Raw genomic sequence first — 17202 nt, 5'->3', positions numbered from 1 at the left:
AAAAATATACTACATAACATGGGATTGCTTCTGTAAGAAAGTAATAAATCAATAAATATAAAAATATTCTATTATTAGGTATTTTTTTAAGACCAGTCATTTTCACTAGTTTTGGTAGAAATAGCTTCGTGTTAACTATCGGTAGTTCTAGTGTTAAATAGCGAACGGTGTCGAAGACGATACGATATCATTACCTAAGTGAACGCATTACATCTATCATATCTATGATAAGCGATCGCGTTAGTGTTACCACTGAAATATTCCGCAAAACGTAAACATCGAAAAATATTATCTTATCGGTCCATTCCTCGATACCAGAGACGAATGAATCGACCAATTACCATTGACACGAATGATATGTTTTTTTTTCTATTCATCCCTAAGAATAGTCCGGCGATTTGTTGGTTTAATCAAATCTGCGAAATAGTATACATAGAGGATGACTCAACAAAAATTGACACTCGAATATTTTGAACTGTGAATAAAATATGTTTAGAAAAGTCGCGTAACTGTGATTCGTGTAAAAGAAATACTACCATGTAAAAGAAAACTCAGATCTACTTTGGAAAAAAATGGTGCAGCGATGTTCGTTAATGTTCGTTTAAAAGAAGAGGTTTGTTTAATACCTCCGATGTAATTTTTTAAATCGTATAGTGGTAGAAAACATATCGAGAATCTATTTATTAGCTTTTTATACTGTTTAGCTGTTTATATTGTTTATCAGCAATCGTCGTCTCTCACGTGTAATCGTGAGGCGCGAAAATTGATGAACTTCCTGATATTCGATAACAATTTGCTAGTTTATCAACCGACACCAGGGTCTGTAATACAAGTAAATGAACGATGTAGATGAACAGTAACAAAAAAGCTATCGGTAGAAGACGCGAAGGCGCAAGTCATTGCGCACGCATCTTTGAATGAACGCGATTTTGAAGCTTCAGTTGCTCCAATGCAGTTCTTGGGTATGCACGGTTATCGCAGTCTCGCATTGTTAGGCTGATAGACGCGTTTTTTGTGGTGAGAATGTGAATCGGGCCTATGGACAACCATGTCGGGCATTATTAAATAAATTTTCATTTAAATAATTATCTAAACAGAGGGTCAGTTGTTAGTTGGGACTTCAAATAAAAAATAGAAATAAATTATTTGTTATATTAATATATTATTTAAAATAATGAAATTAATTGTCCTTTTCAAATACAATTTTATTTTTCATTTATTATCTTTGTTTATTTTTATTCGTTATTTATCGATCGTCGAACAAATTCGAATTTTTACACAAACATTTCCATCAGGGAGATTCCTGTACATTGGAATTTGTAACTTTTAATAATGTTTGTCAGCTATGTTAAACCCGGCGAAACCTCGAAATATGATGGATATACTTTCGAACAATTTGTTGGAAAAGCGAGTAGTTATAAAAGGAGGTTTGATCTGCGATTTATTTATTGAAAAATAATCTTATTAATCTCACGGTTGTTTCATTCGCAAAATGAAACGGACAAGAGAAAGCGAAAATCTATTTATTTACATAATATCATTTGCTCTCCAATTAAATTCAAATGAAAAATAAAATTTGCAAATAAGAAATAAGAAATAAATTATTTTTGGCATCGTTTAAATGACTTTTATTTAAATAGAAGATTTAATTCTTACTCGCGACTGAAATGTTATTTCAATTCGTTATTTATCGTTTCATGAGTAAATGAAGCTTTGCCCAACATTGATCGACGATAATAATTACAAAATAGAAGCGGGAGATTAAATAGCATCGCCAATAAATGATTTCACGCCTCTGTGTGTAATTTGAAAAAAGATCGCGTTAATTGAACGAATTTCAACTATTCTTGCGCAAATGGAAAAAAACGAGTGGAACCTTGTTGGAATAAATATCGTGTTATCTTTGTATTATAATTAAGTTCGCTTTTAATTGGCGCTTATATTTCTACATTTGCACAGTAATACGATATTTTGTTATTATTATTATTATTTTATTAAACAATATCACAACCCTTCATTATGATGCTCCGATTTTTGCGAAAACTGGTGATCGTGTTGATCGAAAGAATTTTACCATTATTAAAATGAGGTTTTGAAATTAGTGTAGCTGTAATTGTCATGATTATTAACACAACTCTGATGCATAAATGGATCCGAATGAAATATTAAAAGTAGAACAAATATAATAATTTGTAATAGTTTCAAGTTTTCTTCATTTGTTTTTAATTAATTATTGAAGTAAAATTATTTATTTCAAAGTTTATTTGGTTAAAATGTATGTTCATTTCTAAATTGTTAATTATTAACCGTTGGTTACTAATTGATTCGCTAGTTATCGTATTACATTAACAAAAATTGTAATAATATTAGAACGAATCATTTCACAGATAATTTATTATTTATTGTCATTCTATATAAATGAAAGGGCGAAGATTCTCAAGGATAACAAATGCGTGCAATCACTCATATGTACGTGGTGGATAATTTGCTCGATTCGTATCAACGATACATGAATATTAGTAAAATATATGAATTAATAGCAAACCAGTGATGAAAATCGTATGAAGTGTTAATTTATTCTGGTTTATTCTCACTGGTATTTACACTGGTATATTCAACATTTTATTTATACGTAGACAACTTAACGAGCTGAAAGTAATGAACCACAAATGACAAAATGACAAAACTGATATAATGTTTGACATTTACGGATTCCAATTCCTTTCTTGTATATTATTTTTTCAACGTAAATTTTATCGTATCCTCATAGGCCTATATTCGCTGGTCTAATAAATTATAAAATCGCTTTGAGTCTTTTTGCCTCCGTTTGTGTAATTAAATCACATCGTATTAAGAAGAAACCAAGTGTTCATATACTTTTCAACGATAGTGTCTCAACACACTTGTTTCTATTGCGTACATCTTTTTCTGCCTGTTGTCGTCATTTGTCACTCTGAAACCGCAAACTTATTAGCTCGTACATAATCTTTTCAGAAACAGCGGCGCATTATTTTCGAGAAAAAGCCGTATAAAAGTGGAACTGATAAAAGAAGTTCGCCAACAAAGATGAGTTCTTGAACAAACTTTGCAACCATCCTATGCAATACACTAAGAGAAGATGTTCTGAATTGTTACCGGTAACGATTAGTTAATACGTAGATTTAACGATGCAACGGTTTGAAAAGGGAAAAGACAACGTAAATTACGTGCAACGGAAATTCACGTGAAAAGACGAGAGAATTTCACCCAAATTGTTCGCACCTGGATACTGTTGTCGTTTTTAAAAAGTGCTGGTTTTTGTCAGGCTCAAAATATGGACAACTTGTTTTCGTATGGCTTGTACAACTGCAGTACTATAATTCTCAGACGAAACATCACGATCTTGTTGATGTTAAATCGTAGCGAACTTCTTAATATATTGGAAAACGCTTTGGATAGTTCTACGGAACAGGAAGTTCTACGTGATGCTTTTTTAGATTGTTTCCTTAATTATCAAGAGCGGCCGTTTGACTTATCATGGTGGCAAAAGCTGTTCTGGTCCCTGATATTCGCTGCAATGCTGTTGGTGGCAACCGGTGGCAACGTCATCGTCATATGGATCGTACTTGGTAAGTGATCCTCATTTCAGCACAATCGAACATTGGTAATTCGAGCCTTAAGGGAAGAGCTAAGAGTTCCCAGTTATATATAGGTTTCCATTTAACGAAGTTATCAAACAAAAGAGCTTTAACTAACGAGAATTCGACATACAGAAGTTTTGTACAAATCTTCGGTTACATTACTTTTTCCAGAAAATATTGCAACTTTAGGTATTTAAAGCTTCCTCTTAGAATTCATGTTATTCAACATAAAAGTTAAAGTCGCGTGGGATGATAGCAATTATGCGTTCGACTAACGAAGAACTGTTAGATTGTGAGCGACTTGATAGATATACATACGGCTTGTGGCGTTTTATGCCTTTTCTCTTATCGAGACAGTCATGATCGTTGAAAGAAAGAAGACAATATCGCAAGAATGATTTCTAACATTTTGCGACACAAAACTAATAGCAGGATCTGAAACACTTCGAATGACTTCGAATCTGTATATGTGGCGACAAACTCGAGTCACTTCGAACCTGATTCGGATCTTAAAACTCTTGAAAGTTTCGATCAGTCCTGAATATTAATACAGGTATCGAGTCTTTGAACTTTAAAGTCTCTTGAGTCTTGATCGTGTTGGAAATCGTAACGCGGGATATTCGATACTCTTGGCTTGAGAATTCAAGAGTGAAAACAATGTCTGAGGAATTTTGTTAGTGGAGGCTTTACGCTACTTATCTTATTGAAACACAGACAAACATGAAGTGTTTCAAAGAACTCGTCGATCATCATTTTGACGACGGAGCACGAGCAAGATTTCCAAGTTAGGCAAGACTCAGAATACTTTATAAAGACTCAAAACCCATCAACATTTCAGACTGAATCAAAGCTTTCAAGAGTTTCAAGCTTCGAATTCTGTTCGAGCTGATTCGAAGCGATTCAAATTGTTTTCTTCTTCTTATTTCTTTCCCATCCTATCGCCACATATAGCTATACGCTCACGAGTTGCTGAGACAGCGACGATGAGAAGTTCGATTTATAGAAGCAAACTTCGACTCGTAAAACTCTGGCTATTCTAAACTCGAGTTACAGAGGTAAAATTACAGAGGTATGTGAACTAAGTGGCAAATAATTCGAGTTGACGTAAATCTCATTTCGACTTATAGAAATCTTCGCGACAGAGCGAATCTTATAGAGGTTCGAATTATCGAGGCTCAACTGGTACATACATATCGCTCATTCTCTACAATAATCCATAAGTTCGTGTCATTTCAAATGTTCAAACTCGATTTTCTCGTAAACTAAGCCTCAAATGAACAAATTTCATTCCATATCTTGTTATTATTTCTTCATAAGGAATCACTTCGCGCCCGCTTGTACACGTAATTCGCTCGCACCCTGTATACGTACATAGATTAATTATCTGATTAGTTATGACGTGTTAACATTTATCGGATGCGTTTGACGAATATCGATATATTCTATTAAAGGAAACTACGCGTTTATGTTCATTGTCAGTGTGCACACACACTGTTCGCATGCTGTGAAACGACATGAAAATGAATCTTTTTTTAAAGGATGGAATATGCGTGGATTCGTTAGCTTCGTACAGTTTCGTGCCGTGCAGCACCGGGCTACATTACGTTTGGATTAAATTGGCAATTTCTATTTGGCACTTGAAGCCGATATTCGAGTTATAACAGTGCTAACAAAGACGAGAGTGAAAGTACGACTAACCAATTATGGAAAGCTTTATTTTATATAGACTGAGTCCAGTAAATAATTGGGCCAAATTGTTCCTATTGCAGATAGAAAGAAATTGTGAGGGGAAATTTTGCATTGTTCATCAAGCTCTATCATCGTGCAGTGCGATTTTTACAGAAGTGCATTAAGACAGTTGTTGAACACAATTGCACTTCCTTTTTCAATGGAACTCTGCAATTTTGTTCGCATTAGTTGATTCCCCGTGCCATTCACAACTCAAAAGTATTACGGTAAAATCATGAAAAATTCAATACTTTTCAAAACATGTAATTGATTTTCGAATTGAAATCTACTACAAATGCTTCCACCATTGCATTCTAAATATTCTCTCACTCGTTTTCTTACATTTATCCAACACACACAATTAAACAGTCCCTTTTGATTCGTTTTTTCATGCCACCAACGGAAATAAACGGTTCCGTATACAGTCTGTTTTAATAAAAAAAACTCCACAAGCCGTCAAGAGGATTTTAGTCACGTGAACGTGGTGGCAAGGCTATCCGGATGCCAAATCATTTTCCTCCATAGATTGATATTAAATATCTCGTTATGGTGCGAGCGTTGCGAGCCGGAGCTCTATGCAGCTGATAATATTTCAAACAGTTTCGCGTCTCTGGTGGAACATCACGTGGCAAATCGGGCAATGTGAATTCAAGGAAATACCGATTTCCTTCAGCATATAAAGTGTTATGGGAAATGGAATACGGATCGATAAGGCACGTGTTAAGAATTTCGTATCACACATTGATGCTGTACCTATTGTTTGTACTTCTTGTATGCTGTAGATTTTCCGTGATCCAGACATTTTCGCTGCATCGATTATGTTTCGCGGAGAGACGCGATCGCGAGATATCACGTCAACGAGAGTTGTAAGTTCCCGTTACGATTAAACAATCGACGCCACGAACTGATCGATTCCCTTATTTCGATTATGATAATAAGGGTAGTTCAATGAAATTTCACAGAATTAACACAAATAAATTAATGTTTATTTCAACAACTTATTAACTAGAAAGATATAAATGGAACAACAAAAAGAAATGTAACTACGTAATGCGCGATATAAGATATGTGTTGACTGTTTGGCTTCTCGAAACGTTCTGCCCGCCTTTCGATTTTTTGGTTTTTCTGGAAGGCAACCCCCACTACTTTCGGATCACGCCACATTCTTTTACGCCAGATAAAATAACGGCCACGAATCGACGTTTCTGGAGGTCGCCCTGCTTAATGAACCATGCGCTTGCCACTACAATGTTTGTTTGCCGGGCAGCCGCGACGATCCGTCTGCGACATTATAGTGCCGCGACCGACAGTTAAGAATATGATCTATGGCAAGCCGCATGGCGTAACAGATTAAAAATACCATTACTCGTTAAAGTATGTTCGTTTATCCGTAAAATTGTTCGCAGAAAATTTCGTTCCCTGCAGTTCTGTCTTAACCCTCACGTGTACCTACGTCATGGCAATTTAACACGTTTCTCACGTAAAGATGACGTTATTCTGCCATTTGTAGAAAGATTAATCTGAAGCTCTGTGACTTTTATTTTCCTCAGATGAAATATATACAGCGACGAATGACAGGAAGTTCAAAATTGACACACTGTAAATCGCAGTTACCTTTATATTCAAAGTAAGAATATGGTAGAAGTACCATATTAGTAACAGTCGCTATATTTATTCATTTATGGTAATAATTTATGGTAAAAATTACGGTTTATTACTAGAGTGCCCACAGACAACCAATAATATTATGAATATTTTAAAATTTTTGTTTTAGATATGGGCTTCCATTATAAATATTTCAAGATTTTCAACGGAATGCATTTTGTCGATAAATGACGACAATATCGCATTCACAATACATATTGATCCTTTTAGTTGAAAACTTTGAAATATCGGCGATATACGTATGGTCTGAGGATATCCTTATACTTATATTTTTTATTTTGCAGATTTTCTTTCGTCCGTCTCTGTAGAGTTAACGATAAAACGAGCGACAAAAGAGTGTGACAATATTTGTTACGGAAAAGGGCCCTGTGCGTCAATTATACCCAATTCTTACGTTTTATCAAGTCCTGTAGCGGTTAGTTTATTGTTTTGTAATTGCTGCACGACGGTCGGGAATAAATAATTTTGCGATAATGTGTGTTTTAAGTGTCTCTGATAATTCAGATAGACGAATGTATAAAGTTCTCCAAACATTAAATTTTTATTTTTAGCAACATTTTTCGCAACGCAATTTCTCTGCTATGCAAAAAGAACAGACCAGACGAATATTCTAATTACTCGTAGTAACGCCTAATTGGTTTCTTTAAATATAGCTAACAATAATTCAGGCTAAACTATAATGTGTCGAGTAGTATTAACTTTTCGATTTCAAACTTCGGAAGAACATCGTTCCAATATCTCAGTTACACGTTACGTATGACATTCAATATGCGTGTCATTTGAAATTCTTTTTATCTCGTTTCCGAGAATGGAAACCTCAATCTCGCTGTTTACGATAGTACGGAGTATAATCCCGACTAAATTAGATAGGAACTGGAAAAGAAGAAACTGATTGGACGGTTGATCCTCAGTATTATCCAGTAGTGTTCGTTAATACCAGATGGTAGGAAATTTAACGAGTGTCTTTAAAAGTCACAATAGGATAAAAATGAAGAATAAAAGTTGTGTTTGAAATTTTGTTTTTTAGTTATTGACATTCAAAGCTATCGAGAGCACGTCAAGCTACGAAGAGTATAGTGGCTTCAAAGTTGACGGTATATGACGACGACATTATGTTGACGACTAATGTCGCAAAAAAGCAAACTATGATGACGTAGAGATGATTCTGTAATACTTTTCAAGAAGAATTAAATGGAAACTTCGAATAAGAGTCTAAATCGCATTTAAAACTTTAGGAAAAGTCGGTTTCCAAGTTATGTTGTTCCGTAACACTTAACGTGCTTCCTGTGTTCGACATTATGTCGCCTTTTGACCAAATGTCCGCAATCTGTGTGTACTAAGACGATCGATAAGAATCGTAGAACCATACTTCACGATAAAGTCCATTTATCCGAATTACTTTTATCGGAACAAAATTCTAATCGACGCCCGATTAATCGAACGTTTACTGGTTGAATTTATATTGCATCGTGAGCTTCTATTATGTGAACGAAGCATAGTACGTAGTGAGGAGAACTGGTAGGCTCTTATCGTATAAACCTCGATTTAAAGTGTTTGACCACCGATACGTTCAGACAAATGGAGTTCTACTGTACTATTAATCCAACTTTCATCAAAATGTGCTATAGTCTTTTATTCGAGATTCTCGTTTAATGGTACGTTAGCTCTTAAACCTGTCGACTCACAGGTAAAGAGTAAAGTGAAAGAATACCATAGCTTACCCTATGTTCTATGCTGTGTGTATGTGTGTGTATGTGTCCGGAGTTTCACACCTTCTTATGGCGCCATTATCCCATTGACCATTTACTGTAATTGATTGATTCGTAGCTCGCGTCAGTATTCGATTGGTAAGCCTATAATCAGCGTAGTATTCAATTAGCATTTCTCGTAACTTGCACATCTTATAGAACAACACTCTATGGAATTTCCGAGTTAATATTGCTTGCAATTTATGACCCTGCTCTAATTAAGTGCAAGCCGAGATTGTTGTGAAGCAAGTGCATCGTGTTAGCTCACTGCGAGCGTTCATAAGCAGAGCTTACACGTATTGCAGTCGTTTTCTACAACTGTCCAACTGCTGGAATACGGTGCGCTGTACGATCTCCGTTTTCTTGCAAATAAAGATTCATTTTTGTTCTTGGTTCTTCTTTTTTCTTTTAATTGTTTGGAAATCCACTATACCATTTCGTATTATCCGCGATGTAAAATAAACACAATTATGCAGTTCTGTCACTGTAATTGCAAATGTTAAATACAACAATTTTTTCAAGCTTCTAAGTTTGGAGATTATGTGCAATTCTCGTAAACGTTTAGGCACCTTCAATTGCACGTGCAACGTATTTTTCTGTATCCGATTGTTTCACAGTAATATAGATGCGTGTTCAAAAATTCGTCAAATGTGTGTTAACAGATACAATACACGAAACATAATCACTGTGCACTGTAATATTCATTAACATCCGGCCCGCTTAAATATGCACAATGTCCGCTTAAAAAGTGCATAAACTCTTTTCATTGCTCCCTTAAATTTCATTGTGTTTAAAAAGTTTATTACGAAAATAAGAAGCTATAATTTAAAAATATTTATTACGAATTGTGACATGCTTAAATTCCGATTTAAAAATAGTTTTCCTTCCTTAAAGGTGCATTACAAAATTGTCAATAAAAATCGCCACATATTTGTTCCTTTGGATGGATCAGTACACTGAACAAGTGCTTGTACGTAATGTCGCCAAGACGATATTGTGAACATCTCTGGTGAATGGTATTATAAATACTGACATAATTGTCAATACACAAGAAAATTGTTTCCGTCAACTAAAATATTGGAATTCATTCAGTTGCGTAACATTTGCATCGTAGGTAAAAAAAAAAAAAATGAAAAATACATCATTTTTATCACTAAAATATTTTTACCATTAAATACCAATTTTTATTATTAAAAATATTGTTGTATCTAAACAAAATAGATATATCTAGATGCAAGTAGAAATGAAAAGAACCTGCATACATATATACAACTATACATATTGATTTTAAGGAAGGCAATGGAGATTACTAGTTTTCTATACAGGATGTACAAAATGCCTGAGGACAAACTTTAAAAATATACAATATTTTTTTAGAGCGATTTAAAAGCGATTAACTTTGAAGTTATCAGGTGTTTAATGTATAAAATTATAAAAGTACAGTATACGTTAAATCAGTTGCTTCGTTAAATGGGTTGATAATAACAAATGGAAAACTGTTAACAAGAGATGAGACAAATGTCAGAGATATGTCAACGCTTATATATGCTTCTATATGTGAAAACGTGTGCGTTGAAATGAACTGGGAACGAATTCGATATATTCTATAGATGTAGTGTCTTATTCGTAAAAACATCTCGTAACTCCAAAACCAAATGGTTTTGAATCCATGTTTATTAAGCTTATTTTCCTAAATACTATATACTCCTAGAGTTCGTCACCAACCTTTCTGCAAACCCTGTATACAATATGAAAGTCTTTAATGTGATTTTAATGGTTTCTAGTTTATGCTTTTATTTATGGAGATGGAAACAAAACGCATAATTAGAAATACGTCATTTTCTTGTACTCCTGTGAAATACTATGCTTTATCAAGGCTGTTCAGTAGGCTTTTGGACATTGTACTATCGATATATTTTGCATCGAAAATTCAAATGTATTCGGTCCAGTGCGGCAGCAGGTGTTTTGCCGCAAAAAGCCGGCAGCCCAGGGCGCACACTTCATATCGCACAGCTCGATGCTGAAAGAATTAATTGTTTAATTTAATTTACTAATTGATCGGAGAAAATCCCCTTTACAAGAAGATAGTGAATATAGCAAAAACAGTGAAGATATATGATATGCAGTAAGAGAAAGGCAAATATCGGAGTGACACTGTCGCTGTAAGGTAATAGGACAAACATATGGTTAAATATATCGTAAAACTATATATTATTACAAAACTATATATATTGTATGTAGGAATGTTATATTATTAGTTTGTAGGTAACAGTATGATTAATACAATATCGTTTGCACTCACACGATAATCGAATATAAAACTCCGTTCCACGTATTCGTTACTCACTACTTCTACGACACAACGACGACGATAAATTCAATTCTGACTCTCTCAACTCTCGTTACAATGTTTTCCATGCTCACTTTTTCCAAAACATACCTTGGTAACGCTCACAACACTCTTTGACAACATCAACATATCTTGACAACGCTAATAAACAATTACACCTCACGCCACGTCCTTGATGTCACACTAACCCACATGTAATATCTAAAAGTACGCTAGTGCTCTACTCTTAGATTGGCTAAGGTTACATAGACTTTTTTCCTGAATAGTAATTATACATATAAGCCGAATTATATTTAGTCATTCGTATTTTGTCGTAAACAAGAATTGTTAATAGATGGAATATGTTCTTCGCGATGATTGAAAATTCCAGAGACTACGAAAGCTGTTTCAATTCACGTAAAAAGATACTGGGAGCAAGTAATTCTTCCTATATCAAAGTGTTTTCGACAGAAAATCGAAAAGAACGAAAATTACAGGTTTTTAGAAAACCGTAGCCAATTGTTGAAATTGCATAATGCCACGATATTTCATGCAACGACACTTCCGAATTCGTTTGGCACGTCGTTCGCCAGTTTTTATTAAACGATTCACATTTACGTAGATTGAGTAGTCATTTTCGAAAATGGGCGTTAGTGGGCGTAATGTGATGCGTATTCCAATAAAACATTGTAGCAACTTCCTGAATTTCGATCGCACGATGCGAAGGTAAATATTATATTGACTTTTCAAAGTTTGAAAACTGCGTCATTCTATACTGATCGTACAATTCAATAAAACCGATTTAGAAGTTTCAATTGGATGTCTGCGACGATGAAATTACTCGCTGTTTACAAATATTATACTGCTACGTTTTAAAGAGTAGAAATAAGAGATTTTTCGCAGGTATGCATACAAGGAAAAACTACTTGTTAACATTCATAACTTGGCTGGTAGAGAATAGCTGCGTTGCTCTTTCGGATTTATGTGGCACTGTGCTGTATTCTACAAATTCGTCTTCCTGTTAGTCGTGTCCTGGCTAGAAGATTGATTTTCCAGTGTTGAGAACTGAAAATGAAAAAGAAAAAAGAACAGTTGAACCTGTTTTATGAGCAGTTATTCTTCTTGTTCATTAATTTGATTTAATTATATCTAAAAAGACAACAATTTTATATACTTTTATAATCGAAGAGTAGGGAACTACAAAAAGCGACATTTCCACATAAAACCCAGTTATAATTAGAAACGAAATTGTTACGCCGCGCGACTCTCTGCCTGGCCCAGGTCACACACCACGGGCCAGAAGGACACCAAAGGTCCGCTCGTCCGCATGGCGTACCCTCATTATCCTTAAGCACCGTCCATAAATCATAGATTTACGAGAAAAGGTCCTTTAAACAAAAACAAACATCTGGTCCCGAGGAGTTTCTAAACACTATTGTCTACCTCGGCAGGACAAGGGAAAGTTGTTTTATGTCACGTACGCGGCAACTTTTCCCCCGTTAATCACTTTCTCTAGAGGGCAGTTAAGACCCTTCGTTTAACCAATTAAAAACGAAGCCTATTCCCTCACTCTCCTAAATAACATCGGCTCCAACAAATCCGATGGTCCCGTGCGCTGGAGGGACCGATCCTTAGCCTTCCACCGAGACAGCATCGTCTCCCAAAAACACTGATTTCACATCCTTCGAACGGTCAACATCCTTCGAGCGGGTATACACACCCGCAGATCAGTCACTCACTCATCTCGTACATACGCACCAGTGTAACTATCCTCGTTATAAGTTGTGGAATAAACGGTGACCTAACTTACTACTGTGTAATATTCAATCAACCACCTCTGTTATCCTACCCGAAACAGGGGAACGACTACTTCGCGGCGTCGATTCACCGAATCGTAGCGAGAATTTACGCCTCTCGCTGACGCGTTTTCCTAGCGACCGCGTCTCTCCGCGATAGGTCGTAACATTTGGTCCTTCGAGCCGGATTATCAGTGGCAGTGGATAGTTTTGTCACCCATCCGGTCGAAACATTCGATCTTTCGAGCCGGATTCAGTGACAAGTGAAAAGTGTGGACACGTAACCGGGGGAGGATGCTCAAATGTTACGACCGATCGCGGAGAGACGCGGTCGCTAGGAAAACGCGTCAGCGAGAGGCGTAAATTCTCGCTACGATTCGGTGAATCGACGCCGCGAAGTAGTCGTTCCCCTGTTTCGGGTAGGATAACAGAGGTGGTTGATTGAATATTACACAGTAGTAAGTTAGGTCACCGTTTATTCCACAACTTATAACGAGGATAGTTACACTGGTGCGTATGTACGAGATGAGTGAGTGACTGATCTGCGGGTGTGTATACCCGCTCGAAGGATGTTGACCGTTCGAAGGATGTGAAATCAGTGTATCTTGGGAGACGATGCTGTCTCGGAGGAAGGCTAAGGATCGGTCCCTCCAGCGCACGGGACCATCGGATTTGTTGGAGCCGATGTTATTTAGGAGAGTGAGGGAATAGGCTTCGTTTTTAATTGGTTAAACGAAGGGTCTTAACTGCCCTCTAGAGAAAGTGATTAACGGGGGAAAAGTTGCCGCGTACGTGACATAAAACAACTTTCCCTTGTCCTGCCGAGGTAGACAATAGTGTTTAGAAACTCCTCGGGACCAGATGTTTGTTTTTGTTTAAAGGACCTTTTCTCGTAAATCTATGATTTATGGACGGTGCTTAAGGATAATGAGGGTACGCCATGCGGACGAGCGGACCTTTGGTGTCCTTCTGGCCCGTGGTGTGTGACCTGGGCCAGGCAGAGAGTCGCGCGGCGTAACATCCTCCCCCCGTTGAGAGGGTACCGATCAAAATTTCATTAAAGGTGGAGTTAATTGGAGCAGCCGCCCGACTCCTTGTTGATTGCTGATTGTCCTTATTCTGCGTGATCGGGTTGGCTCGTTGGTAGGACGCGCTGCGTGGCACGTCGTTCCAAGATGCTCGTTGCCGTATGACTTGTGGTAGTCTGGATGAGGCCGTTGTCGCCAGGGTGACTTCGAAGATACGGTCGAAGGCCCGTTGCCTGGATGGCACGTAGTCCCCTTTGTAGTCTGGATCGCCGTCTTCCTCGCCGATGCCGAGCGATTTCCAGGTGAAATTCACGACCCAAGAAGTGTCGTGAATCTTGCTTCTGGAAGTGTCGTTAAACACCTCGGCCCAGGAAGTATCGTCGAAGGGAACGTCGGTGATGCTTGGTGAAGATTCATCAAGCGCGGTGCGGCGGTTTGAGGTTGATTGGGAGGCTGGACTCCCCCCGATGACCCGCTCGAATCGCATTCTCTTAGTGATGATTCTTGATAGAGGAGAAGCGTTGGGCGTCGTGATTTGGACTTGTTTTGCCATTGGAGAGTGTGGTAGCGTCGTTGCAGCCAAGGGTGACTTCAGGGAGAAGTCCGTGACACGCGACTTGTTCGGTGTGGCGCTCTGTGAACTCAGCAGCGAATCGTTGAGATCAGATAGAATGTTCTGTAAATTACCGATACCATTTGAGTGATTAGTCATGGTATTAATAATGAGGCAATGATTCTGAGTAGGGCCAATTGCAGGCGTAGCACATCTCTGAGGTGGCGAAGTAGGAGTCTTCGCGTTACGTCTCGAAGTGTGACTGTCCGATGCAATGTTTCTAATCTCGGGTGGTGCAGATGACGTGATGTAAGAGAGATGATTGGACGTCGATACGTTGTGTTGGACGTCCATCGTAGAAGTATTGCCCGAAGAAACACTGCCCCTGGATGGTTTGAGCACAGTGGATTTCGAAGCCTTTACAGTAGGTTTCGACTCGACGTTGACCTTGTAACTATCCTGGATGGGATTCAACCCGTTACTATCTAGGTTGTGGGCTGCGGTTAAAGAGTCATGAACGTTCGATGCTAATGTGGTTGTCGTCGGGCCGCGTTTAGGTGACACGTTGCGAGTGTGATGCGATGAGCTTCGCGTGTCTTGCGATGGGATCGGTGGTCTCTGGAACCTGCTAGGAGCTTTGTTGCTGCATTCCGGAGGTTTTGGATTCGCTACTCTCTTGGAGGCATCCGTTGAGGAAGAATTAAGTTCGATGAGAGCGCTCAATCGTACTACCAGATCCACATAGACATCGAGTAAGTCCACAGGTGCGAAGTCGTCGAGCTCAAGTAATTGGTCGTTGACAATGTTAAACCGTTTCCAAATGTCGTCCACTTGTTTTCGATAAGTTCTTAAGGTGGCCTTGTAGTGCTGACCAGACTGTTCGTATTCGTCGAGTGATTTCGATACGGCCTGGAATTGGTCGCTTAGATTGCTTCGCTCCCGATGCAAGGAGGTGATTTTCTCTGCGTTTCCGGTTGCCATTGTTTGTTAGATAAGTGGAATGGTTATAACTTACTTCTGTTGAAGATTGTTCAGTTGCGGCAGGAGGTTGCGTGGTTGCGTTTTAACCACCGAATTTTGCCTCTTCAAGGGTGACGATCCTTGACGTTACTGACCTCGCTGGGGGGTAACGCTTCCGCTGCTGGTTATGTTGGATTCACGTGGCACTGTATGCTAGTGGGTGTCACTGGTATGCGCTTTTCACTTGACGCGTGATGCGGCTTTGAGGATCGAATGATTCGACCGGTTACGTGTCCACACTTTTCACTTGTCACTGAATCCGGCTCGAAAGATCGAATGTTTCGACCGGATGGGTGACAAAACTATCCACTGCCACTGATAATCCGGCTCGAAGGACCAAATGTTACGACCGATCGCGGAGAGACGCGGTCGCTAGGAAAACGCGTCAGCGAGAGGCGTAAATTCTCGCTACGATTCGGTGAATCGACGCCGCGAAGTAGTCGTTCCCCTGTTTCGGGTAGGATAACAGAGGTGGTTGATTGAATATTACACAGTAGTAAGTTAGGTCACCGTTTATTCCACAACTTATAACGAGGATAGTTACACTGGTGCGTATGTACGAGATGAGTGAGTGACTGATCTGCGGGTGTGTATACCCGCTCGAAGGATGTTGACCGTTCGAAGGATGTGAAATCAGTGTATCTTGGGAGACGATGCTGTCTCGGAGGAAGGCTAAGGATCGGTCCCTCCAGCGCACGGGACCATCGGATTTGTTGGAGCCGATGTTATTTAGGAGAGTGAGGGAATAGGCTTCGTTTTTAATTGGTTAAACGAAGGGTCTTAACTGCCCTCTAGAGAAAGTGATTAACGGGGGAAAAGTTGCCGCGTACGTGACATAAAACAACTTTCCCTTGTCCTGCCGAGGTAGACAATAGTGTTTAGAAACTCCTCGGGACCAGATGTTTGTTTTTGTTTAAAGGACCTTTTCTCGTAAATCTATGATTTATGGACGGTGCTTAAGGATAATGAGGGTACGCCATGCGGACGAGCGGACCTTTGGTGTCCTTCTGGCCCGTGGTGTGTGACCTGGGCCAGGCAGAGAGTCGCGCGGCGTAACAGAAATGATACAACCAACTTAAAGGTCCATTCGACAAATTCTGATAATGATCGGCAATTTGAGAAACAGCAAATCCCGCTTGTCTGTACAATTAATTTCAAGGGACAAAGCATCGAGTAACATCAAAGTGGCGCTCGAAGTGTCGCCTTTAGTTTTCGAGTTGTGGATGATTAATGAAAATGTTCAAAGCGTCTGCGTCATGCGTCAAGTACCGCGCGTCTTAATATTCACCGTATACTCCACTGAATGTTATACGTGTGTGAACATTATTCAAAGTTTATCCTTAAACTTTACTGTTCTAATCTTTAAAAGGTAATCGTGGTCGGAATTGAAATAATATACAGAACGATAAGAAATATCAATTATGCGTACTAGATATTTTCCATTTCAGATAGTATGATGAATGACGCTGTCAGAAGTCGAAAAATAAAATTGCCTTCTATTCATTCGTTTGGAAGAATAACAGAATCTAGAATAAATACAAATGTTTCTAGTAAATATTCATATATTCGTACAAGATTTTTCAAACTTATTTTTCCTTAATCAAGTTGCGATATCAAATTGTCGCAACTCAATCAATGTGCACTCAATCTGCACCATTAAAATCACAATACGTTTAATATTTTGCATTCTTCTACCAGAATAATAGACGTATTTA

The 17202-nt window shown here is 38.2% G+C and overlaps 1 protein-coding gene across 3 annotated transcripts in view; it reads left to right on the top strand.

Moving 5' to 3' along the window:
• The first annotated feature begins 953 nt into the window (after positions 1-953).
• Positions 954-17202, top strand: part of LOC117156414 (tachykinin-like peptides receptor 86C) — a 56399-nt gene continuing 40150 nt past the window's right edge. For 2 of the 3 annotated variants that reach the window (XM_033333394.2, XM_076618701.1), the window contains exons 1-2: positions 954-1017; positions 2995-3608. In XM_033333394.2, the coding sequence (XP_033189285.1) occupies positions 3314-3608 (295 nt within the window). In that variant the 5' untranslated portion in view covers positions 954-1017; positions 2995-3313. The remainder of the gene's footprint in view (positions 1018-2994; positions 3609-17202) is intronic. The other variant, XM_076618700.1, reaches the window with a different exon arrangement.

Source organism: Bombus vancouverensis, chromosome 5 (assembly GCF_051014615.1).
Source record: "Bombus vancouverensis nearcticus chromosome 5, iyBomVanc1_principal, whole genome shotgun sequence".
Taxonomy (NCBI): domain Eukaryota; kingdom Metazoa; phylum Arthropoda; class Insecta; order Hymenoptera; family Apidae; genus Bombus; species Bombus vancouverensis.
This window is presented reverse-complemented; position numbering and strand designations above follow the sequence as displayed.